This window comes from Myotis daubentonii, chromosome 16, assembly GCF_963259705.1.
Source record: "Myotis daubentonii chromosome 16, mMyoDau2.1, whole genome shotgun sequence".
Taxonomy (NCBI): domain Eukaryota; kingdom Metazoa; phylum Chordata; class Mammalia; order Chiroptera; family Vespertilionidae; genus Myotis; species Myotis daubentonii.
The window spans coordinates 33,653,609-33,680,325 of NC_081855.1; the positions used below are offsets into that span (position 1 = coordinate 33,653,609).

The following is a 26,717-nucleotide window of genomic DNA, read 5'->3' on the forward strand; positions in this document are numbered from 1 at the left end:
TTCTCTAAAGCATGGCATGTTGGAGTCAGCTGTTCCCAGAGCTTGTCTGTGTCCCTTTTGTTCAATTACATAATGGTGTACTTTCCCTACAGGCAGATTGCTGACATTAAAAGAATGATTTAATAAGCTGACGATCTTGACTCTACCCCATAAATCCAACATAATATATTTTATTTACCCTTTCAACAGTCATGGCAGCCCTCCATTCCAGCCAAAGCCACCCCTCACCATAACCTAGCCACACCAGGCCCATTCCCACTTTTTTGTGTGCCTTTGCCCATCTAAAATTCCCTTCTTTGCTCTCCCTGGGGAAGTCCTGTGACTATCTCAAAAGCCACCTCAGGTTCATCTTTCTTCATGAAGCTTTCCCGGAGTCTTCCAGCCATGCTGCTCCTAGTTATTTTGTGAGCTGTGTCACTATTTTTCTTTGAGGTAATAGTAAGGCATTTTCATCCCCTGAGAACTTAAAAATATGGTAAACTATTTTTTAAAATGTGCCTCCCCAAGAGAGAAATACCTAAATGAACACATCATGGAGCACAGCAGAGATGTGTAAACACCAAGTGGCTTCAAACCTATGTGTTCCTAAGACTTTTGAAATGTCACATTTTAATATTCTAATCTGTGGAAGAAAATGAAAAATGGGAATAGAAAAGCCACCTAATTGTTTGAGAGGGAAAATAATAGCAGATCTATATTCTCATCTTAAACATATTTACATAAATGTAAAAATAAAATTAGAACCTGTATAAGTACTTGAAGAAAATTGAAGCAATGTATTTATAATCTGGTGGTGGGAAACAGCTTTTTGAGCCTGATACCACAGGCAGAAACTTTGATAGTTTTGACCACCTTGTCTGTGACACCATTAGCAAACTTAGCACTGGTTGATGCCAAGCACAGATGAAGATTTTTCCATATACATATTGAGTGATTCAATCCCCACAATCCTGTGAGGAAGATAGTACCACCTTCTTCCATAGATGGAGATGGACTTAAGTTCCCAGTGGCAAAGTCAAAAGCCGGACCATGTTTTGCCTGACTGCAAAGTCCGTGCTTCTTACCCCACTGTTCTGTGTCCTTAAAGACAAAAAAAACAGGCCATGGCCGCTGTTGCTCAGTCGTTAGAGCATCAGCCCAAGCACCGAAGGGAAACAGGTTGATTCCAGGACAAGGGTGGGTACCTGGGTTGCAGGGCACCTGCCATGCAGGAAGCAACCAGTTGATGTGCCTCTGTCACATTCCTATTTCTCTCTTTCGTCCCTCCTGCCCCCTCCCTTCCTCTCTCTCTCTGAAAAACAATGGAAAAAATATCCTTAGGTGAGGATTAACAACAACAAAAAAGAACACTGGGGAATATTTGAAACATTGAAATTCAATGAAAGCCACTAAGGATTAAGTTATTTAATGTAAAAAGAGTTCCATAAATCAACAGGAAAAAGACAATCCAGGGTGGAAGAGGGCAAGGGCTGTGAAGAGTAGGCTGTGTGTAGACAGTCTATCACCATATCTGTCGATCTTCTCTTGGTTTATGGGGTGTGGATTCTATTAGCGAGGTCTTTGACCTCTCACAGTATGAAAGTAGTCTGATATTTTCTTCTAGTCCTTTTTATAATATTTGGGTTTTTTTTTCTCAAATTAAAAAAAACAACTATCATTGGTTTTATTTGCTTTTCCTGTGGTTGACTGTTATTCCCCTACATGAAAATCCAATTGTCTTAAAATGTTTTATTGAAGATCGCATTCTTTCTTCACTGATCTGAAATCTACCTTTCTGTGGACTGTATTCTGTTGACCCAGTTATCTTTGTTTTGTACCAGTAGAACTATCAGTAGCAGTATCGATAGATAGATAGATAGATAGATAGATAGATAGATAGATAGATATAGATAGATAGATATATAGATAGATATAGATAGATATAGATATAGATATATAGATAAATAGATATATATCTATATCTATATCTATCTCTATCTATCTATCTGTCTATCTATCTATCTATCTATCTATCTATCTATCTATCTATCTATCTATATAGCTTGCAGAAAGGAGGGGAGATGGAGAGAAAGATAGAAACATCAATGATGAGAGAAAAATTGATCATCTGCCTCTTGAACATCCCCTGCTAGGGATCAAGCCTGCAACCCGGGAATGTGCCCTTGAACAGAATGGAACCCAGGACGCTACAGTCTGCAGGCCAACGCTCTATCCAATGAGCCAAACTGGCTAGGGCCTGTGTCACTATATAATTCCAGTTCCATTTTCAATTCCTTTTTGGCAGTTAAACTCCTCCTTTTTGAACTTTTTCATACATTTCATTGCATATTTTCTCTACCAAATGTCAGTTGGTCAGTTTATGTTTAAAAATTATCTTGGAATTTGAATAGGATTACATTGCATTTGTAGATTAATTTAAGGAGAATTGGCATCTTTACTACCTTCTAGGAACATGGTACCTCACTTTGTGTATTCTTTCTAAAGTCCTTCAGAAGAGTTTGAATGGGTCTTGCACATTTTTTGTTAAGTTTATTCCTTTATACAGTTTATTGATATTGTAAATGGACTCTTTCATTTTTTTATTAGTTATTTGTGGTATGTAGGAAAGCCATTGAGATTTGCATGTCTTGATTTAGCCATCTTACTGAATAAAATTTTAATCTATGCTCCTGGGCTTTTTAGGTTGTACATTATCTCTCATGCAAATATGTTTTGTCTCTGTCCTTCCAGTACTTCATTTTTCCTATTAAATTGATTAGGACCTCCTCAACAATGATGAATAGTATCAGTAATAACAGGCATCCTACTCTTGTTCTTGACCTAAAACAAACCTGCTGTGTAGATTTCTGGTAGGCACTTTCATTTTCTTTTCTACTTCTAAGAGTTTTTATTGGGAATTATCTGCTGAATGTTATCTGAAACAGCCAATAAAATGCATTGCCAGCTGCATGCAAGGTCCCAAGTTTGGACTATGGAAGAGTCAAAGGACCAGACCGAGTTTCTGTCCTCAAAAAATTTACCGTCTCACTTAAAAGAGAAGGAATAAAGCTTTAGAGGTCGTTGTGCTGAATAATCATGATGTTTTCTTCCAAAATAGATTTTTCGGAAGAAGATACATAAATGGGGAAGCTCAAGGTAAATATGGATCTGGTGATTTTTAAAGTAGAATTTTATAAGGAGAGGAACTTCCTCTTTCTGTAAGCGGCCAGAGGTGACCTCAGAAAATGGCTCATTATTCACTTGAGTCAGAAAACCCCACAAAATCATGAAAGTCAAGAGATGTAAACCTTTTTGTTCACTTTAAGGACACTCGTGAAACTACACAGGTCATCAAGGGTACGCATATCTGAAAACCACCAAGCATCGAAGGATGTCATTTTATAGGAGCAATGTGTGCCATTCTGTCATTACAGTGGTGGAGTTGGTAGGGGTGCTCAGGCCAAAGAGAGGGTCTGGGTGCACGATTGGGTGCAGGTTGGTGACCCCAAAGAGTGCTGAATTTTTGCTGCTGTTGACATTAAAAAACCATTGTAAAGAATTTTTTTGAGTTTATTTGAGCCAACTGTCCACATATGCTGGGAAGTAGAACCTCTAGGAATTGAGGTAATGCTCCAAAGAATGGTGGGTTACATCTGTATTTATACATTGCAATCAAAGGAAAGGGGCGTAGGTGGATTACATGAAATCCATTGGTGATAGATTAAGGAGGTGGGATAAAGCAAAGCAGCAAAACCTCTGGGATAGGAGAAAAAGTGAAATGATGGACATGTGCTGCTTTTACATGGATGGATACAGGATAGTTCAACATATTAACAGTTGACGATTAACTTGATAACATAACAATGAGGGAATGTCCTGGTGCTATTTGTTGCACCCTGAAGGGTCCAGAAAAAAGAGGAATTCACAAGTTACCCAGACATTTCACAGATATGTTACCTTATGGCAAGAAGACAAATGGGCTCAGTAAAGATCTAAGTTGATCTTTGTCAGGGAAAATACTGGCCTAGGACATGACAGCCCACTATAACCTGTTTGTAGTTAAATATTTAATTTTCAGATCATCTTTTGTGGTTACTTTAGGTCTCTGAGTCTGCAAGACTGCCATGCAGGCCTCCCCTGAGCTTGTGACCCCTTTTGTCCACACTACACATGCTTAAAAATGCAGTAAGCAACACACTGAAAATCCTGCCTATATCCCATGCGAAGCTACATACATAGGTCTCCCAGAGACATTGCAGGGCCATTTTAAACTGTCACAGAGAATTGGAAGCCCAGCACGCAAGGAATCATTTTCAAGGTCCCAGGTGTGTGGTGGTTTTGCTCAGGAATATAGACTCAAGTACCCAATTAGTCCAAATAAGACCAGAACTATATATGTGAGAGACATGGAGAATGGCATGAATCACTAACTGTTGCTATGTATTTTCTTCCAAGCAGCAAATTCACATCATCTTCAGACATGGATATAGAGGTAAATTTGAGGAGGACAAAGTACTGTGGCTGGACAAAGCAGGGGAACGTAGAGTTCATGTCTCCCCATCTGTTTTCTAGCAACGTGGATTTTGGAGCCGGCTGTTGTATTCGCTGAAGCATGTATTTGGCAGGAAGAAAAGCAAGAAGGGGGAGCGGAAGGCGCAGGAGCAGGAACTGTTACTAAAAACGTAAATAATTGGGAACACTTAGAATTCTTATCTAAAATGAGGAAATAATGAATAGTTTAATTGTATCTTTCAAGAGTCACAGCCTTGACCTTTGTCTTCTTCTTACCCTGTACAGGGAGCGGAGTAAATCCGCGGGTTCCTTAAGGAGGATTGACACATCGAACACTGATTCTGATACAGGTGGGGAATCCAGCGCCTGATACCTTCCCAGAGCAAGGCCATCTTCCGCCTAATTAAACATGTATTGCAAAAGTGTCAGTTCATAGCTACCTCTAGTCTTGATGTAAGGAATGAAAGTGTAAATAGTCAAGTATTTATATGCAAACTAGGGGCCCAGTGCACGAAATTCGTGCACTGGGTGTGTGTGTGGGGGGAGTGTCCCTCAGCCCAGCCTGCCCCCTCTCACATACTGAGAGCCCTCAGGCCTTCACCCCAGCCCAGGCCTGATGCCTCTGACAGAGGCATCAGGCCTGGGCTGGGGGCAGAACCAGTGATGGGGGGAAATGAGGGTCCCCTTCTGGGCGGGAGAGCGGGTTGGGGGCGAGTCGCCCTGCCGGCCCCGTGTGATCGGGTCCCGGGCGACCGCTGGCACTCACGCCCCCCAACCCACTCTCGCGGGTTGGCGGCGTTAGTGCGGGCGGACGCTGCAGCCACCCCGCCGGTCCCACGTGATCGGGTCCCGGGCGACCGCTGCAGCTGCCCCGCCAGCTCGCATCTGGGTTTGCTGGCCGGATCGGGTCCTGGGCAACCACCGGCACTCACGCCCTCAACCCGCTCTTGCGGGCCGGATCGGGTCCTGGGCGACCGCTGGCACTCACACCCCCAACCCACTCTCTGATGGCGCTGTACCATCCTGCCTGCAATATGCAAATTAGCCGCCATCTTTTTTGGTGGTTAACTGCCATCTTAGTTGGCAGTTAATTTGCATATCTCACTGATTAGCCAATGAAAAAGGTATCGGTCGTACGCCAATTACCATTTTTCTCTTTTATCAGTATAGGATAAGGACCATAGGCAAGACAAGCAGGGCTGAAGTTGGACTCTCTGGGGAAGCCAGTACTTCCTCAAGCAGCAGTGTGGTCCAACCAGGTGAAGAGGTCTTCTCTGCCTTGTTTCCCCAATACACTCAGTCCCTGAGAACTGGCAGACACCTCCTCTCCCAGGGGTATAGGGCAGGGGTGGGCAACCCCTGGCAGGCGTGCCAAACATGGCTCGCCAGTAACTTTTGCTGGCACATGAAACCCTCTCTTATAATCTTCCTGTTAGGTTAGGTGGCTCAGGAGGTGGCGTAAGAAATAAAGAGTCCGGTGAATCAGAAAAGAAAAGAAAAGGAAAGGTTTATTTCTGCTTCCCTGGGAGACCCACGTACCCCAAAGACAGGGCAGGTGGATTCACACCAACAGGGAGGAGGATGCTTTTTTTATACTGTGGTTGGGTGAGGGCCAGGGACATGAGCTGAGGTATTTAGCTGAGGAAGTTTCAGCTGCAGGGGGTCAGCAAGGAATTCAGGAAGGAGTCAGTATCTGTGTGGGGGTCTTCAGGGAGAAGCCAGTATCTGTGTCTGGCGCGCTGATCTGTGAGAAATTCCAGGGGAAGTCCATTGTCTCATCACATGCCTACATGTATCCCACCGACCTAACACTTCCATTTACAATTTTTTTCTAAATATCAACTTTTTTATTTTTCAGATAAATTCAGTGTAGGTGCATCTTAGTTAAATAAATAATTTTACATAACAAGTTATCTTAAAGACCATAGACATGGATTGACGAGAGAGGGGAAGAGCAATTTCAATAGTGTCAAAAACGAACTATTGAGGACTTGGAATGGTATTGCAGAAAATTTTTTCTGTTTAAACAACTACAGCAGCGTTACTCTCCACGTTTTCATCCACATGCACTTGTGAATCTTTGTTCTCAGTGATGAATTTTGTTAAGTCTCGTAATAGGAGTAGCCTGACGGATGAAAGTAGTAGCTCCTGCATATTTCTGAAGGTCACGAAATATAAACCTGATGTAAAATCTCTGTCATCAGTGATGCAGCAGCAAAAGTCCCCCTGATAATATCAAACGGAGTCATAAAGTTTTCTGTCGGACTATCAGTGTACATGCATACATTAAAAAAATAAATTTATTTTTCATCATCATATACTGTGTTTTTGTCATTCGAATTAATTTTATTATTTCTTCAAGGTTCTTCACATAAGTATACCTTAAGAGATATCAAGTAGGCATAACATGTTCTCAAAATATTAGGGTTGACATGCAGAAGAATTTTGAGTCCGAGATTTTGCTGGTTTGGCACGCTCTCGCAAAAAGGAGCCCACCCCTGGTATAGGTTATTCTGGTGCTCTGTCCCCCTGGCTCACCAGTTATTTATAATACATTTGACCTCCTATCCATAGAGGATCATTCACTTTCTCCCCTCTCAACAGGCCTTGGGGTTCTCAGAATATTTGGGTCCCTGAGCCTATTTCTCCCCCCTTCCCCCACAAGCCTTTAAGATCATGCATAAAAGTGTGCCCTGTCCTGGTATAGCAGGTTCTTCACTCTTAAAAGCTAGTGTAAAATTCACAGTAGGTTTTTGGTACTTTTTTTTTTTTTAATTAAAAATACTCCCAGCCCAGCCAGGGTGGCTTAGTTGATTCTGTTAAGCCCAGATTTCAGGATTCCCAAAAGACCACCAGGGAGCCAGCCGAGTCCAATGCAAAAGCAGATAGAGTCTTTATTCGGGCTAGCTTGAGCTCCCCCCACACAAGCCTACGCAGCTGCTGGGGCATAGAGAGAGCTAGCTCTGTGGGAAGAGTGGTTTTATTGCGGGTTGGAGTTAGGGGAGGAGAGAGGACTGTGGGCCCTGCTGATTGGCCAGGTGCAAGTCAGGGTCTTGTTACACAGGATGTGGTTGTGTCTATGGCGCATGCTTCCCTTGATTGTCATTGGTTAGTTTAAAGAAATCCTAGGTGTGGCTAGCAGAGGCTTGGGCTTCGGAGAAGAAGCTCCTTGCCGAGCACATGGCTAAGGCTGCTGCCCAAAAATGGAGGATCTGGGGTAAGATGGAGGGCATAGCCCTCGCCCTTCCAGATTCAATGTCCTCTCACCTACCAGGAGGTCCATTTTGAATTACTGGTCGGGCACATGTCAGGGTAGTAGGGGAGCATCTTTCTTTCCCTTCCTCTCTCTGAAATCAATAAAAATAACAAAGAATCAAAAGTCTTTTGAAAAACAAGCCACAACAACAGAAACCCCTCTAAACTATTGGATAGCTACCAGGGAGTTCCTGGAGATAAAGGGTAATAAGAATGTGTGAGAACAGTAACTGCCTACGACTTTCCTCCTCAGGACTTTATTTCAGGAAACGTACTGGTGGGGCCACTGCTCCATTCACTTGTCCTGCCTCAGCCTCTGTGGACCCCACTGCGGGTCATGTGTGTGCTCCTCCGCTCCCTCCAGCTCAGCCCAGCACCAAACCTACCTACTTCCTTCTGTGTCCAACACAGATCCTTCGACGCCTGATTTCAAGTGAATGTACTGGTTCCTCCACTCCTGCAAAGAGAGGAGAGTCATTACTAAATCACATTAAGTCAGTGAGACTTAAATGCCTGAGTGAGTAAAAGAAATTCTGAGTGAAAAAGATTTTTTTTTTTATTGCTTAAAGTATTACAAAGGGTATTACATATGTGTCTTTTTTCCCCCCCACCCTTGACAATCCCCTGGCCTCCCTCACCCCCCAGTGTACCATGTCCATTGGTTATGCATATATGCATGCATACAAGTCCTTCGGTTGATCTCTTATACCCCTCCCTCCTGCCCCCCAACTTTCCCCGGCCTTCCCGCTGCATTTTGACAATCTGTTTGAGGCAGCTCTGCCTCTGTATGTGAACAAGATTTAATAATTGACCTAAATGACCACAGATAAATGCTGGTGGCTTAGCAATATGAGATGCAGAATGGTACCAACCACACACAGGACAATAGCACAGCGCCCCCCAGTGGAGCAGTGGGACTGGGAAAGAGCCCAGCATATTTTGTGGCAGGAGACAGTAAGGGAAAGGCAGAATTCATATTTATCTGTCTGTTTTCTTAGGAGGGCTTTTTCTGGAGAAAGTGGCCGCTTTGGCTAAGGGATATATTTAGACCTCTCAATGCCACATACAAGCAAAACATGGCACAGAAGCTACATGACAAGGATTGTCAAATGAGGATGAGATTTTCTATAAGAATAAAGGGTAAATGGGGACAATTTGGAATTCTTATCTGAAATGGTTAGGTAGGGTTCTAGGTAGAGTGCAAGGGCCTCCAGTTCCTATGTGGTTAATTAGTTTATGGATGCTGTTCTCTTGGTGCCTGCCCAAGTTACCTCCCAAAGTTCCTTACTGAGAATGAAAACAAGTGCTTTTCTCAGTGTTGACCAGTGAGCCAGCAAATACATAGTGTGTTTAAGGCACAGCCTGGGAATGGGGATCAGTGAGGTGTGGGGAATCCAGGAGGTGAGGAGAAACAAATGGGACCATCCTGGAGACTCATTTCCTGTCCCCTTTCAGTAGGTCACCAGATCGCTAGCTCAGCAGGTACCAGCAAGTAATGGAAAAATAGTCCCCTTTTCCAATGAGATAATTTCTTTCATCCAACAGCTTGCATGGTGGTGGTATAGATGTTCCTGCCTCACCTTCCCTATAAGCGTGATGCATTCCATGCAGGCTCCCTCTCCACAGGACCTGTAGCCATGGGACACATGGTCCAACTAAGTCTGGCCTAATCCCCTTTATGGAAGCTTGGGGACTGAGTAAATTCTGTTATGTTCTTTTAAATTTTTTAAAAGATTTTTTTTTAAATGTGAGAGAGAAGGTAAAGAAGGAGAGAGAAACATCGATATGAGACCAAAGCATCCCTTGCATGCCCTCTCACGGGGATGGAGCCTGCAACCCAGGCATGTGCCCTGACCATAAATCCAACTGACAACCTTGTGGTGTATGGAAGAACATACAAGCCACAGAGCCACTCTGGCCAGGGCTCTGTTATTCTGATTGGAAGTTTCCCCCAAACACTATATTGACACATTTGTCCTCTTCATATGCTGGGTTCAAAGAATGTTGTGCCCACAAACATCTATAGGTTGTTAGCGTGGCTGATAATACACAGAGGAAGACTTGGAGCCTGGGGTTAAGTCCCCAACCATTACAAGGGCATCATTTGTTAATAAACGAACGAGCTCAACGAGTCTCAAGTCTGTCTCACTGAACCCCTGTATCACAGTGTATTAGGCCTCAGTTTCTCCCATATGAACCTGTCTACATGATTATATGGAATTGCTTGTATATATATAGACTCTGGAAAGACACACAAAGAATGGTGTTGTTAGGTGTTTTGGGTGAAGAAATTGGATGGCTGTTGGACAGAAGTGGAAGAGTGACTTCTGTACTTTTTGCATTTTTCTTATTTAAAAATTGTGGTAAAATGCCCATACCATAAAATCGACCATCTTAACCCTTTTAAAAACTACATTTTTACTGATTTCAGTGAGGAATGGAGAGGGAGAGATAGAAACATCAATGAAGTGAGAATCAGTGATCAGCTGCCTCCTGCACATCCCCTAGTGAAGATTGAGCCCACAACCCAGGCATGTGCCCTGACTGAGCATTGAACTGTAACCTTCTGATTCATAGATTGACTTTCAACCACTGAGCCACACTGACTGGGCCCATCTTAACAATTTTTTAGTGTACATGTCTGTGACATTAAGTACATTCACAGTGTTGTGCAATGATCACCACTATCCATCCCCAGAACATTTTCATCTTACAAAACTGAAACTCTACCCATGCCTGCTCTCCAGCCCCTGGCAACCACCCCTCTCCTTTCTAGTCCTGTTAATTCGACCACTCTGACACCTTATATAAATGGGATCATATGGTATTTGCCTTTTTGTCTTTGACTTTCTTCACATAGCATAGTGTCCTCCAAGTTCATATTGTAACAAGTGGGGGCACTGAATAATATTCCAGTGTATCTACCATATTTTGTTTATTCTGTCCTCCCTTGTTACCTTTGCTTATACCTTTTTGCTATTGTGAAGAATGTTGCTATGAATATACTTTTTTTAAAAAAAAAATTTGAGAGAGAGGGGAAAGGAGAAGGAGAGAGAGAGAAAAACATAGATGTGAGAGGAGAACAGAACATGGATCGCATGCCCACTACTGGGGATCAAGCTTGCAATCCAGGTATGTCCCCTGACCAGAAATCAAACCAACAACCTGCTGGTGCATGGGAGGGTACCCAAGTCACAGAGCTACACCAGGCTGGGCTCCGTTGTTATTCTGATTGGGATTTCCCCCCCAAAAAACAACAAAACACTATATTGACACATTTGTCCTCTTTACCTGCTGGGTTCAAGGAATTTTGTGCCCACAGAAATCTATAGGTAGTTAGTGCGGCTAATATTATACAGAGGAAGAGTTGGAGCCTGGAGTTAAGTCCGCAACCATTACAAGGGCATCGTTCGTTAATATTCGAGCTCAGAGAGTCTGAAGTCCGTCTCACTGAACCCCTGTGTCACAGTGTATTAGGCCTCAGTTCCTCCTCATATGCACATGTCTACATGTATGTAGGGATTGGCTTGTATAGGCATAGATTCTGGAAAGATACACAAAGACTAGTGATATTAGGTGTTTTGGGTGAAGGAATTGGATGGATGTTAAGACAGAAGTGGAAGGGTGACTTCTGTACTTTTTATGTTTTTACTAGAGGCCCAATGCACGAAAATTGTGGTAAAATGCACATACCCTAAAATTTACCATCTTAACCTTTTAAAAATATATTTTTATTGATTTCAGAGAGGAGTGGAGAGGGAGAGAGAGAGAGAGAGAGAGAGAAAGAGAGAGAGAGGAAACATCACTGAGAAAGAATCCTGATTGGCTGCCTCCTGCACACCTCCTACTGGGGATTCAACCTAGGTATGTGTCCTGACTATAAAAAAGGTATTTGCTACAAAGCTGGAGCACCTTCTGGGGAAATGGCCTAGAGACTTCAGAACCAAAAGTATCTAACATAGATTCTTTAGTTGCTTGTGTTGCTATGTTGCAAAATCTTTCATTTCTGCAAATTTAGCAGGGTATGGAATGTGAATATATAAAACTGTATGGGGTTTTTCTAGGCTAGTATGCAAACTGTCTCCTCCGGAGTTCGACTGGGAGACCATAAGTTCGATGGCTCAGTACGATGTGTGCTACAACCAGTGGGCAGCATGGAAGGAAGGAAGGAAGGTCCCACCAGGCAGCCAGGGAAGGGAGGCCCTCCCCACCCACCCCACCCCCTGCAACTCTCTCCTCCCTTCGCCCCTCCTCCCCCTTCTCCCCCAGCAGCAGCTAGGGAGCCTACCCATGCACGAATTTCGTGTACTGGGCCTCTAGTATAAATAAATAAAAAGTATGTCTCCAAATTAATATTAAAAGGCAAATACTCATAACAGCAACAGGGAGGCATCAGTCTGAGCAGCATGCACATTTCCCTCTAGTGCAGGGGTTCTCAACCTTCCTAATGCCGCAACCCTTTAATACAGTTCCTCATGTTGTGGTGACCCCCAATCATAAAATTATTTTCGTTGCTACTTCCTAACTGTAATTTTGCTACGGTTATGAATCATAATGTAAATATCTGATATGCAGGATGTATTTTCATTGCATAGTGATTTATCACAAAACAAGATGTAATTATATATGTGTTTTCCGATGGTGTTAGGTGACCCCTGTGAAAGGGTCCTTCGACCCCCAAAGGGGTCGCGACCCACAGGTTGAGAACCGCCGCTCTAGTGCATCTTTGAGGCTCATTCAGTTCCAGGCTCCTGGGAGGTGCAGCTCAGGTGACCAGGCTGCTCCAGGCCTGTGGTACCTGTTGCTTGTCAACCATTGGTTCCAGCAGTCACCTAGCAAAAGGGAGGAAAGGACTTGGCGCTTCAAGGTGGTCCAGAGTGAGGCCCCAGCAAGTCCCAAGGGCCTCATTCCTCCCCGCACCAGGTGGCCACTCCCGCCCAGCCCGGCAGCTTCAACTTGAATGGCCACTGGGGAGGCCACCCAGGCAGCCCTGGCCCCGCCCATGCCCACGTGCCAGTCCACCCAGGCAGCCCTGGCCCCGCCCCTGCCCACGTGTCAGTCCACACAGGTAGCCCTGGCCCTGCCCCTGCCCACGTGCCAGTCCACGCAGGTAGCCCTGGCCCCGCCCCTGCCCACGTGCCAGTCCACGCAGGTAGCCCTGGCCCCGCCCCTGCCCACGTGCCAGTCCCCGCAGGCAGCCCTGGCCCCGCCCCCACCCACGTGAGGACCCATCTAGGGCTCCGCTCCCCTGGCCGCACTTCCGCTCCCCTGGCCGCACTTCCGCTCCCCTGGCCGCACTTCCGCTCCACTGGCGGCCCAGCATGACAAGGTGGCTGAGGTGGGGACCTAGAGGATGCGGGGCGGGGGTGCAGTGGTCACCCCAGGTAGCAGCCGCCAGCTCCTCCCCCACCTCCCCCGACCCGACCCCCAGCTCCTGGGGCCATAAGGGGCTCCGTGGCTCAGACCCAGGTGCTGTGTGGTGTGCGTTGACCACGAAGGAGAAGAGGACGACGAGGCCGGGAAGCAGAGGAGGCCCTGGATTCCGAGGACGCTGAGGAAGAGGAGGGGAGGGCGAGGAAGAGGACGACGCGGCCAGTGCCTGCACGGAAAGCGGCTTCAGGAGGCACAGCCCCTACAGGTACCCACCCAGCCCATGGCTGCGGGCTCCTGCCCACCTCCTCTGCCTCACCCGAGCTCTCCCAAACCCGAACCCCAACCTCCACGTCCCCCCACTGAGGGGACATGCCAGGGCACATGGAGTGACACTCACACACAGCAGAAACGAACACAACATCACAGAACAGCACACCTACGTTTACCAGAGGACAGAGGCGCCGTGTTCATGGAGGTCGCATTGTTGCAGTTTGCAGGCCACATTCTGGCTCGCTCTTTCTCTGCCCCCAGCCCTCCCATTTCCTCTTCAGAATTTGCCCCGTGCAGCGTCTCCATGAGGCAGGAACAAAACTTTGGCACATGGATCCACTGCATTCATTTTTTCTCCCCTTGTGTTGGTTTGGTATTTTGGGGGATGAAGGAAGCCTCTTGTTTTGCAGACCTCTCTGTTTCTAAAGTGGTTTCCTTTAGGTTTTTATTATGTATCTGTTCTTTAAAAGGGACTTGAGGATTTAGACAGGTTGTCTCCCTCCCTGCGCGCGCTCTCTCTCTCTCTCTCTCTCTCTCTCCTCTTTGCAACCTAGCTGTGTGGTTTTAAAATTATGTTGAGGAAATGGATCAGTTTGGTTTATGTCAACCTAAGAAATACTCAAACTTGTAGAGAATTTTTGTGAGTTTATTTGAGCCAAATAATTGCTGCGAAGCAAAATCTCAAAGGATTGAGAAAATGCCCCAGAGAATGGCAGTTTTGCACCTTATTTGATACATTACAATCCAAATAAGACTTACATGGATTAAATTGATTGGTGATAGAATAAAAAGTAAAATGAGAGACACATATTTCTCTTACATAGGTGGGTACAAGATAGTTAACAGTCAGCAATTAATTCAATAACAATGAGGAGATTTGTGGTCTCCCCTCTGGTGTGGCACCTGTGCTTTGAGGGGTCTGGAAAAAGGAAATTAGTTTGAGATTCCAAAGGAATGTTATGGTAGATGCAAAAAGACAACACACAGGCTTAGTTAAGGTGAAAATTGACCTTTGTCAGGTAAGATTCTAGCCTAGGACATGACTACTGCTTTTAGTTAAGAAGCGTTACTTTCAGCCTCAGCTAGTTTGGCTCTGGGATAGAGCGCTGGCCTGTGGACTGAAGGGTCCGGGTTTGATTCCCAGTCAGGGCACATGCCCAAGTTGTGAGCAACTGATCAATGATTCTCTCTCATCCTTGATTTTTCTCTCTCCCTCTCCCTCTCCCTGCCTCTCTGAAATCCATAAAAATATATTTTAAAATTTCTTAAAATTTCAGATCATCCTTTGTGGTTATTTTAAGTCTCTGAGTTTGTAAGGCTGCCACACAGGCCTCCCCTGAACTTGTCAGGTTTAGCATGTGGCCCCTTTTTGCCCACAGTTGTTGGGGAAGCCTTATCTGGTTGTGTTTTTATTCTTAAATGCTAATGAGCTTCTTTTACAGTTACTGGTGAATGGCTGCTTAAAAAGCAAAGCAGGTAAAAAAATAAAATAAAAAAAAAGCAAAGCAGAAATCCAAGCAAAACCAAAACAAATGTGACAATTCATCCGATTCAGTCATTTTGGTAAAATCCAGAATTAAAGTAAGAAATCATGGGAATAGGCGTCTTACTCATTTGATCCCTTTGCTTTTCCTGAGAAACAGTTTCATGTCACCTGTTGCAGGAGATGTACAATTGATCATGAAGATGTAATTACTGAAGATGAACTTTTGGACCAACTTCTAAGTCACACAGCAAAAGTATAGTGGGATTTATTAGGAAATGACTTTTTCTTTTTATCCCATTTCTAAGGATAAAAGTCCTTCCTGGATCTGCAATGAATTTATCCATGGTGACTCCTCTCCAGTTTTCTCATCAGGAAGCTTCTCTAGCCTGATGCTGAGATGCATTACTTTTTTGACCACACAATTGTTGCTTTGTATTAAATATGTAGTTGTATTAACAGAGAAATGCGTGGAGTGGAGGAAATGGCAGATCTGCTAATGTTGTTACCACTCAGATTTGGGTTCTAGCAGACTTTGTGATCTAGAGAGTAGACATTAAATATATGATTTGGTAGGAAGAGTGGACAGTTTTGTGTGTGTGTGTGTGTGTGTGTGTGTGTGTGTATGTGTGAGTGATGGAGACAGATGGATACAGAGGAGGACATGAGAAGAAAGGTTTGAATGAAAAAAGAGCAGAGGTCACCATCCTTAAATAAAAATTAGGATATTTTCATGGCACATTTACCCAGGTTTTCCATATATATATTTCTGTGCAGTAAATAGTTGTAGTTATTTTGCATTTTGATTCAGAAATAGCCTTTACAATCAGGCTGGCATGGCCCAGTGGTTGAAGGTTGACTGTGAATCAGATCACCAGTTTGATTTCTGGTCAGAGCACATGCTGGGGTCGTGGGCTAGATCCCCAGTGTGGAGCATTCAGGAGGTAGCTGATCAATGATTCTCTCCCATCATCAATGTTTTTCTCTTTCTTTCTCCCTTCCTCTCTAAGATCAATAAAAATATATTTAAAAACAAAAAGAAATAACTTACATTTTTTCAAAATTCTCAGCGAAAATAATTTGAAAGAATTACACAAGGATTCATTTGAGAGCCTACTATTCTTCAAGTATTTGTAAGTTAATTATAAATTATATTTATTTATGAGTTTTTAGTTATATATAAAATAAAGAAAGGGTTCAAATCAGATAATCTCTACAATTTATGCCAGGAATAAAATTCTACAATTCTGTAAGTTGTTTAGGGCTCCAGCCCATCTCTAGCATTTAATATTTCCCATGCATTTTCAATTTTATAATCATATAGACAAGATATAGACAGGAAAAACTTTTTAATTATAGAGGAAAAGTGGTAATGAGGTATGAATTATTATATACATCCATATGAGCCTTGTTATATAAGTGTTCATATACCACCTGCTTATATTTATATTTATATTATATTTATATTTATATTATATTTATATTTATATTTATATTTATATTTATATTTATATTTATATTTATATTTATATTTATATTTATATTTATATTTATGGCCCATGGATGAAATTGGGCCTATGGTGTGTGTTTTTACAACCCATAATGATTTTGACACTTTTGAACGGCTGTAAAAGAATAGAGGAATTCAGTTTAACCTCAGATTGTCTTCTATAGGACAATAAATATAGAACACTTGTATTAATTTAAATGCCATTAACTCAGAATTTTTTGATACTAGACCAGTAATCTAAGTTAGATGAACATTTATACATTAAATGTTTAATTAATCAGATGAGTTATGTAAACAGTATTATTAAGAACATATTAAGTTACCATGGAGCAGACTGGTGTTAAGGATTTCAATGTAGAAATTGTTATACTAATATTAAAAATAAATGTTTAAAATGACGGTTAAGCCCTAGCTGATTTGGCTCAGTGGATAGAGAATGACAACTTCTATTTCCGATTTCGGTCAAGGGCATCTGCCTGGGTTACAGGTTTGATCCCCAGTAGGGAGCGTGCAGGAAGCAGCCAATCAATGATTCTCTCTCATCATTGGTGTTTCTATCTCTCTCTCCCCCTCCCTTCCTCTCTGAAGTCAATAAAAAAAATAGTTAAAAAATAAAAAATAAAATGGTGGTTAAGCCCAGCCAATATGGCTCAGTGGTTGAGCGTTGACCCATGAACCAGGGGGTCACGATTTGCTTCCCAGTCAGGGCACCTGCCCAGGTTTCAGGCTCAATTCTGGGGGCGATTCTCTCTCATTATGTTTCTATCTCCCTCTCCCTCTCCCTTTCTCTCTCTGAAATCACTAAAAACATAATTAAAAAATGATGGTTAAGTGGTATAGTTAGAAATGTCTACATAAGTAAATATATCAAAAATGCCCCTAATGCATGAATTTGTGTGTGTGTGGGGGGGGAGGTTGGGGGTTAATGGGGGGGATGAGGACACATTTGTAATACCTTAACTAATAATTAAAAAAAGAAAAAAAATGCCCCTAATGATACTAATTACAAAATAAAAATCTCTTCATCCTCCTTGTCAAAGATGAAATGCTTGCCTAATAATCCTGTTTATTGAGATATAAGGAGATGTTCTTTTCTATAAAAACTCAATTATGATCCTTTGTCCATAGCACCTTGAGCCTTGTATGTCATTAATCCTTATTAAGCTAATTAATGGTGCTCTTTAGCAAGTGGATTCTTTTTGGCTTAAAGGAAGTGATTATAAGGAGCCTCACATGATACTAAAAATAGCCCTTTGAATTATCAAACCTTTCAAGGGACAACCACTTTTGTATAGATCTTCTTGGGTACCTCTGCCATCTGGGTTTTACTAAGCCTTACAAACATTTTGGAGGAAGACAAATGAGATAACTAACTGCTCAATAGATTAAGTCATTCATTACTTCTACTGTGAAATACACTGTAAGATAATTATTTCATGCTAGCATAAGTATTCCCATTCATTTAAAAATGCCAATCAATAAATAAGCTAGCCCTAGCTGGTTTGGCTCAGTGGATAGAATGTTGGCCTGCAGACTGAAGGGTCACGGGTTCAACTCGGGTCAAGGAATGTACCTTGGTTGTGGGCACATCCCCAGTGAGGGGTGTGCAGGAAGCAGCTGATCGATATTTCTCTCTCATGGATGTGCCTAACTCTCTATCCCAATCCCTTCCTCTCTGTAAAAAATCAATTTTAAAAAAGCCAACCAATAATCAAGTTAGCCTTAGCTGTTTTGGCTCAGTGGATAGAGCGATGGCCTGAGGACTGAGGGTCCCAGGTTCAATTCTGGCCAAGGGCACATGCCCAGGTTGTGGGCTCGATCCCCTGGAGCTGGCATGCAGGAGGCAGCCAACCAATGATTCTCTCTCATCATTGATATCTCTCTCTCTCTCTCTCTCTCTCTCTCTCCCCCTCCCTCCCTCCCTCCCTCCCTCCTTCTCCCTTCCTCTCTGAAATCAATAAAAATATACTATAAAAAATAAACTAGTTAAAAGAGAATATGCTAGGCGCTGTAACTAGTACTGTAGACACAAAGATGGGTAAGACAGGGTTCCTACCCTTCAAGTAACTCAGGATCTCACAGGAAAAATAAACATAAGCTCAAGCCATAGTGCACAAGTCCTTATGTTTAGTACACTGAGTTCGGTGGCAAAATTCCTCTCTGCAGCAGGAATATTTTCTCTATATGATTGTCTACCTCTGCATCGACTAAGTCACACAGAACTGAGATTTTTGGCTGAGTATGCCTGGGTGCTTTTTGTTTTTCTAGAGACTGATCCTCATATCCTCTTGGTTTTTCAAGCCTTTTGAGATGAATACCTATAAAACAGGAAGCTCGGGCAAAATCTATTTACTTCAAACCCATTATTCTATGCAGCCTTTATGATAGACGCATAGAAAAGCTTTCTTGTTGTTTAGAATTCAGTGCTGTCTTCTGAGTTTTATGAGACAGTTGACCAAGATTTACTAATTGTAAATATAAATGTATAGGCTTCAAAGGTATGGATGTAAAACTGATATTAACTTCAACTTGAAATGTCTTCCTTAATGTCCTTTAAGTTTAAAGACGACATCTTTTAGGACATATATCTATTAAGAAAAAACGTTCTAGCCGAAACTGGTTTGGCTCAGTGGATAGAGCGTCGGGCTGCGGACTGAAAGGTCCCAGGTTCGATTCCGGTCGAGGGCATTTACCTGGGTTGCGGGCATATCCCCAGTAGGAGATGTGCAGGAGGCAGCTGATCGATGTTTCTCTCTCATTGATATTTCTAGCTCTCTCTCTCTCTCCCTTCCTCTCTGTAAAAAATCAATAAAATATATTAAAAAAGAAAAAAAGAAAGAAAAAACATTCTAAATGGAAATAAGGCAACAGGATGACTGCATGCCTTTCAATTACATTGGGAAATTGTCTAAAAGGCCCACCCCAGGACTCCTTTCATCTGTGAGGGGTGAGGAGAATGAACTTTTGATTGATGCTCTATTTACTATTGATCAGACCACTTACATGTTAACTTGTAAATTTTTGTCCAGCACTGATGAAAATGTGTGGGGCTTTTTTTTTTTTTGGTAGAAAAGATAATTGCAAAAGTTACAGTTATATTGCAATATTGAATATTAGTTTATCTTTCTCTAAGTTAACCAAATTTCAGAATGCCACCCCCAACTAACTGTACAAATCTCTGTTCCTCAGATGATAATAGAATCAGTTTTATGGTTCCCTCATTAATAGGTGAAGTACATCGTTGACATATATGCGAGCTGTCAAATTTGAATGACACATGTTTTTTAAATTTTTATTTATTTTTTAAATTCTTACTCAATATTTTTTCCCATTGACAGTGGAAAGGAGGTGGGGAGGGAAGAGAGGAGAGAGAGAGAGAGAGAGAGAGAGAGAGAGAGAGAGAGAGAGAGAGAGATATGAGAGAGATGCATCAACTCATTGCCTTCCACATGCGCCCCATCAGAGTCAGGATCAAACCTGCAAAACAGGTACTGCTGTTGACTGGAAGTTAAAAGTAAGACCTTTGGTGTGAGGGCCTACATTCTAACCATTGAGCCATTGCTGGCCAGGGATGAATGAGTCATGTGTTTAGCTTCTAAAAAAAATGTAACTCTGATGTCTCATTTTGAAAAACACAAATCCAAAGTTCAGCAATTCTTGCATTTCTTTTTCCTCTCAAAGGTCAAGTGAAGTTAAATTGGATGCATTTTATTAATGCACAGTTTTTATAACCAGAACAGAACAGTAATTGTTGCTTTTGACAAAATAATTCCGGCCAAGAAGCTTCCAAAAGGTGAGGTAAGAGAGAATGGATATGGGTGGCTGGGACCTAGTATCCCTTCTTATCAGTCAACAATTTGCTCAGTACCTGGAGTTTAATCCTGCTTCAGTTTCGTTACACAATCCTGAACTTCCACATTATTGGGGTTGGCACAGACATACTGCCCGCTTTTGGTGATGAAGCTGGGGAACAAGGAGGAGAAAGGTTACACATTGAGGAGGGTTCTGCAAATAGAGATGGGGAGCCCCCTCTTCCCGGCCCTTCAGATTCTCCACTCAGCCCAGCTTGTTCCTTTCTCTGCTGCAGGCACTCAGGGTGTCTCCTCTCTGAGACGCTCCCTCAGCCTGTGAGACTTCCTTAGTGACTCATGGGAGTTTCCTGGTGCAGACCTGCTCCTGCTCTCTCCTTCCTTTCCTAGCTTCCATCTTCAATGGGAACATCTCATATCTGATGCTCTGCAGGATCAGGATAAGAATGCGGACACAGCCTCCCTTGACCTTGAAGGACCCAGAGGATGTGACTTATGGGCATCCATCCATCATCAGGTCCCTCCTCCCAACATATGGCTGGCATGCTTGGCACTTACATGACAGCAGGCTGGGAGCACCCACTGGTCGTTACAAAGTAACTTTCCATGAATATGCATCGGATTTTTCTTGGTGTATAGGACGGGCAGCAGTCAGCAGGACGGTGAAAGCCTACAGTAAGAGAAAAGGCAGTCTTTAGAAAAGCCTATTTCCTTTCCTCCTTCCCTCCAAAGTACTGGGGAGGGTGAGCAGGCACAGGGCTCAAAGGGCGTGTTTTCCTCCTCAACAGCATTTGCTGGCATCTCCTTGCTTCACACTTCCCCGGGTTGAGTTGTGTCTGAGGCACCCAGGCCAAGGACACAACAGGGCCAGGACCGTTTCTCCCAGAATGGAAGGGTTTGATGTGTGCAGGAGGCATCAGAGAGCACCCTTCCTGGTAGGTGAGCCTTGTCCAGGACAGGCAGGAGGAAGAGGTCATCTATGGAGGAGGGACCCATGGCCCAATCTGAGCTTCCCTGTAGATGTTCACCATCCTCAGCACCCTTTCTCTTTCCCCATGTCTCCTAAAAAGGTGAATGAAGCCACTGAGCAGATCTGTACCCGCCAGCTGCTTTTAAATATATGCCACAACTAAATATTTACCTTCTTTAAAAAAACACATAAGTATTTTCATTGATTTTTAGAAAGAGAGGAAGGAAGAGGGATAGAGAGAAAGAAACTCTGATGAGAGGGAGGCTGCACAGCCCCTACTGGGGATTTAGTCTATAACCTGGGCATGTGCCCTGACCCAGAATTGAACCAGTGACCTAATGGTTTCTGGGTCATTGCCCAACTGCTGACTTAGACTGGCCAGGCTAACTTACCGGGAGAGGGCCCTCTGGGATCCAACTGGTGCATCACCATGCTTGGTTCTATTTGGGAGAAACAGACAAGAAAGAAAGAGAAGTCACTGGGAGGTAGCAGTTTCTAAGTATCTCTACCTACCCCATTTCTCAGTCTAACTCCATCCCCTAGACTGGGAATCGAACCCGTGACCCTTCTGTCCGAGGACCAATGCTCTAACCATTGAGAAAACCAGGCAGGGCTATATTACCTTTGTAAAACCTGAAAGATTCTGCATTCCAAAATACATCTAGATCAGTGGTTCCCAACCTTCGTTTGGCCATGCACCACCTAAGCATCTCTAAAATCCTGATGCTAGGGTTATCAAGGTGATTCAATGTATTACTACTATCTATAACAATTTGAGCAGTGCCTGCTTGGACATAGACAGTGCTAGATACTAGTTTTTAAAAATAGATAGAATCATGAGGTGGACTTAGGTGAGTTACTTGTCCAGATTGTCCCATTCTTCAAAATGATAGTTTCACTCTACATGGTATATAATAGTTCTAGCGTAGGGTTCTATGCTTCTTTCTCCAGATTTATAATTTTAGTACAGTTCTTTTGATCTTCTACATATGGTCCTATATCAGCTAAGAGAAAGTATCAAATAATTCTGGCCATGAAAAGGGAGAGAATTATTTCCCCAAGTGGGACATATCTTCTGTATGTGGTTTTTCCCATGGACCAAAAGCTGCAGAAAAAGGTCTATAGCTACTGCTACTGCTTTTAAACAAGTGCCAGATTCACCTCTATGTTGCAGGAGACTGTCCCTCTGTGTATCCTCCCTAACTGCAAGTTACCGTTCAGTTGGTCCCCAGTGAGAAGGCTCATTCAACTCACCATCATCCCAGGATTCATGGGCCAGGGATCCATGGGCAGGGGATCCGAGGGTAGAGGCAAGGATGAGGAAGGAGAGAGCAGCTGCAGAGACCTTCATCTCTCCTGTGCAGACAGTGCTGGCCTGAGGATCCTGTGCTCTTTGCTCCCTGATTACCTGGACCCAGCTCCGCCCTTGTATTTATAAGAGGAAGATCAGGAAGTCACAGGGCAGAAGAATGCTATTCTTTGGCTATACCATCAACAACATGATATTTCTAAAAAAGGGAACAAGCCTGGGAATGCAATAGGAAGTTAAGGGAACAATGATTTGGGGCTTTCCCTACTGCTCAATGGATATAGGCAAAAGTGTCAAAATTGGTGACAAGGACCTTAGCCAAGACAGGAATCGAGACCATGTGAGAGGAGCTCTCACATCCTATGCGGATCATGAAAGTCCTATAGGCAGAATGTTAACAATTTACTGAGCTCTGTGGTTAAGACAGTCTCTCCCCCTTAACTTCCCCTTCCTTTCGGTAAAGGAACTACTTTCTTCTTACTTTCTCTTTGTAAAGGTCATGTATGTATATACTAGAGTGCAATCTTTACTTGTTCCCAACTTTTTTTTGCAGAAAGAATACCTAGTTGACTTTTTGTTTACAGTCAACAAGAGTGACCATATTTTATTAAAGATCCTTCCTTAGATTTAATTAATCTTCTAAATCAGAGTTTTCCCCTCAGGAATTAACTACTTTCAAGTGCACAAACTGCCTATTATCAGGGATGATCAGTAGAAGGAATGCTCTAATGTGTAAACATGGTTGTGTGACTCCTCACATAGAATCTTTACCCTGGAATCCTCTCTTTGTTTCACATCCCACATCCAATCCATTACCAAATACATTGGCTTTTCTTTTGAAAAATATGTCCAGCATCTTATTATTCCTTACCACCTCCACTCTCCACCTGGTCCAAGCCATCCTTGTCTCTCACTGAGATTCTGTCCTTGCCCCTCTTTAGTTCATTCTGCACATTGCAAATACAGTGAGTTTATTTAAAAAGAAGTTAGATCAATTCAATCCTGTTTGAAACCCTCCAATGGCTTTTTAAAAAATATATTTTATTGATTTTTTACAGAAAGGAAGGGAGAGCGATAGAGTGTTAGAAACATCGATGAGAGAGAAACATCGATCAGCTGCCTCCTACACACCTCCTCCTGGGGATGTGCACGCAACCAAGGTACATGCCCTTCTCGGAATTGAACCTGGGACCTTTCAGTCCACAGGCCGACTCTCTATCCACTGAGCCAAACTGGTTACGGCCCTCCATTGGCTTTTCAAAAAAATATGTATTTTTATTGATTTCAGAGAGGAACGGAAACGGATAGAGAGAGAGATTGAAACATCAATGATGAGAGAGAATAATGGATTGGCTACCTCCTGTATGCCCCCCTCACCACTCCCACCTCCCAGGATTGAGCCTGAAACCCAGGCATGTGCCCGGACAGGGAATCAAACCATGACCTCCTGGCTCATAGGTCAACACTCAGCCACTGAGCCACATTGGCTGGACCTCCAATGGCTTTTTAATTTCACTCAGTGTAAAGCCCGATTCTTATACTGAATTATAAGCCCCTGTGTGATCTGATCCCTGTTTGCTCTCTATTATAAGCTCCTATGTGATCTGGCCCCTGTTGGCTCTCTGTTTTCATGTCCTACTACTCCCCTTCACTCACTCTGCTTCAGTTATGCAGGCTGACCCAGATTTCTGTTCCCTCTGCTTGGACCATTCTTCCCTCAAATATCTGTATTACTTTATCTCTAACCTCCTCTAAAGTTATCTTTTCATTAAGTCTTTCTGGGACCTCTAAAATTATAATCTCCCCCTGCCAAAATTTCTTTATTTTCTTCCTGTGTACTTAACATACTACATGTTTTACTTCAAAATCTTTTAATATTTGTATCTTCTAGAACATAACTCCATGAGAGCGGGGATTTTTGCATCTTTGTTTACTGTGGTTTCCCTGGTGACTAGCATATGGTAGGGTCTTAGTCTAGGTTCTTCTGAAAGCAGAGCATGAGCACTAGGTAAATTGGGAAGTATTTCTAGGAGCAGGAGTGAGGAACTCAGCCAGTTGTGGGGATTAGTGCTTGATTCTATTGAGATTTTTTAAAAATATATTTTATTGATTTTTTACAGAGAGGAAGGGAGAGAGGGAGAGTTAGAAACATCAATGAGAGAGACACATCGACCAGCTGCCTCTTGCACACCTCCTACTGGGGATGTGCCCACAACAAGGTACATGCCCTTGACTGGAATCAACCTGGAACCTTTCAGTCCGCAGGCTGACGCTCTATCCACTGAGCCAAACCACTTAGGGACTATTGAGATTCTTGAAGAGCTTTATGAATGCATCTCAGAATATTTTGCCTGGGGAAAGAAAGGGGAAGCATTTATCTCTTGGTTTTCATCTCTATGGTATTTAGAAAATGTGGAAACTTTGACCCTCTCCCTTCTCATTAAGCAGTGGGATCTTTATTTACTTTTGAAACAGAGAAGGCTAGTGACTATTGTTCAATCATGTGACCACTGAGGCTAGTTTGGGAAAAGCCATGGAGCTTCAACCTTCATCACTGGAATACTCACTCACCTTTGGAACTCTAAGCTACCAGTAAGAAGACTGACGAGCTTGAGACTGCCATGCTGTGAGGAAGCCCAAACCACATGCAGGTGTTCTGATAGACAGTCCCACAGGAGCGTAGCCTTTAGGTCATCCCAGCCTAGGTTCCAGGCAGAGGAGTGAGGAAGCCTCTAGAACTGTAGTGCTGCTTGATACAACAACTACTGGTCACATGAGGTTACTGAGCACTTTAAATGGGGCTAGTCTAACTCTTGAAACAAATGAAAAAAACAGAAAGCCTCAATAAAGAAATAGAAAGTGAGAAGTAGAAGATATAAAGAAGAACAAAATGGAAATCATAGAACTGGAGAATACCATAACCAAAATAAAATGTTCAATGGGTGGGTACAGAGAAACAGAACAATAGAAATCACCCAATATGAATAACAGAAAATAGACACCCCCCCCCAAAAAAAATGAACAGGTATATGGTTAGTAAAATATCCCCATTCCACTGGTTGCCTTGTCACTCTGTTGACTGTGTCCTTTGATGTACAAAAGTTTTAAGTTTGATGTAGTCTCATGTGTTTATTTTTGCTTCAGTTGTTTGTGCTCTCGGTGTCATGTCTATTTTTATTTCTTACAACTGAATGTGCATCTACAATTAATTCAAAATAAAAAGTATACTTAAAATAGAAAAGAAATAAATGGGGCTAATCTAAATTAAGATGTTCCGAAGACACAAACTACATCCTGGGTTTCAAAGATTTAGTACTCACCTCACCCCCCAAAAAAAGGTGTTAACATGTCTCCTTTTTTATATTGAATACATGCAAAAATGATAATATTTTGGATATATTGTGTTAGAGAAAATAGATTATTAAAATTGATTTTATCTGTTTCTTTTTACTTTTTTAATGTGGTTATTAGGAAATTTCAAATTACATACATGACTGCATATTATTTATATTGGACAGCACTGCACTGTTCTGGGTGATTCCCCATCGGTTGGAGTACCCCTTGCCACCTGTGTTTTCCCAGGTGAGACCCCAGGCATCATGGAGCAGAGACAAGCCATCCCTACTGTGCCCTGTATGGATTTCTGTCTCATAGAATTTGTGAGTAGAATAAAATAGTAGTTATTTTATACCAGTAAGGTTTGGGTGATTGGTTACACAACAATAGATGATGGGAGCAACCCTTCCTTTTCCAATAGTGGGTCACAGGTATAATTTCCTGGCAGTTTTGCTTTGCTCATGCGTATGTGTTGTGTTCTTGCAGGTGTTCCACATCACAGGATCAGAGGAGCCCCACGGAGGAAGTTAGGGTTATGAAGGACAGGCTGAAGCAAGACACCTGCAGGAAGCTTATGTAAATGTAAAAGAGTGATGACTGAGCATGTGGATGAGGTAAGGGCTAGGGTCAAAACATATGAATGATACAGTCCATCCCTTGCTTCCCTCCCATATGTTTGTGCCTTTGTTTTGTCAAATCCATTAGAAAGCCTCCTTCAGATGGTTTTATTAGTTCTATCAGGTTAAATGGAACCCTATACTAGTGCGTCATCCTTGTCCCCATCCTTCCCTGGAACCTAGCAGAGCCTAATCCAACTTAATCCAGCAAAGCCTAATGTTGCAGGGATGGGAACCACAAATAGATCAAGAGGAATCATGGAGAGAGGGACCAATCCTACATTAATTCCTTGG

The 26,717-nt window shown here is 42.8% G+C and overlaps 1 protein-coding gene and 1 long non-coding RNA gene across 5 annotated transcripts in view; one reads left to right on the plus strand and one right to left on the minus strand.

Annotated features, from left to right (window-relative positions):
- The first annotated feature begins 12,984 nt into the window (after positions 1-12,984).
- LOC132218443 (uncharacterized) overlaps positions 12,985-26,717 on the plus strand; it is a 29,135-nt gene continuing 15,402 nt past the window's right edge. Inside the window, exons 1-3 of one of the 2 annotated variants that reach the window (XR_009449193.1) lie at positions 12,985-13,384; positions 26,053-26,129; positions 26,293-26,420. This is a non-coding gene — a long non-coding RNA (uncharacterized LOC132218443). The remainder of the gene's footprint in view (positions 13,385-26,052; positions 26,130-26,292; positions 26,421-26,717) is intronic. The other variant, XR_009449194.1, reaches the window with a different exon arrangement.
- Positions 19,865-22,593, minus strand: LOC132218436 (C-C motif chemokine 23-like). Of its 3 annotated transcripts, XM_059669659.1 has the most exons (5): positions 22,416-22,592; positions 21,554-21,601; positions 20,750-20,861; positions 20,251-20,345; positions 19,865-19,883 (listed from the first exon to the last, which is right to left on the minus strand). In XM_059669659.1, the coding sequence occupies exons 1-4, from the start codon at positions 22,510-22,512 to the stop codon at positions 20,258-20,260; spliced, it is 345 nt and encodes a 114-aa protein (XP_059525642.1). In that variant the 5' UTR covers positions 22,513-22,592; the 3' UTR covers positions 19,865-19,883; positions 20,251-20,257. The 3 variants fall into 3 exon arrangements, with proteins under 3 accessions (XP_059525642.1, XP_059525641.1, XP_059525644.1); XM_059669658.1 differs by lacking the exon at positions 19,865-19,883 and having other exon boundaries at positions 20,024-20,345; XM_059669661.1 differs by lacking the exons at positions 19,865-19,883; positions 21,554-21,601 and having other exon boundaries at positions 20,024-20,345; positions 22,416-22,593.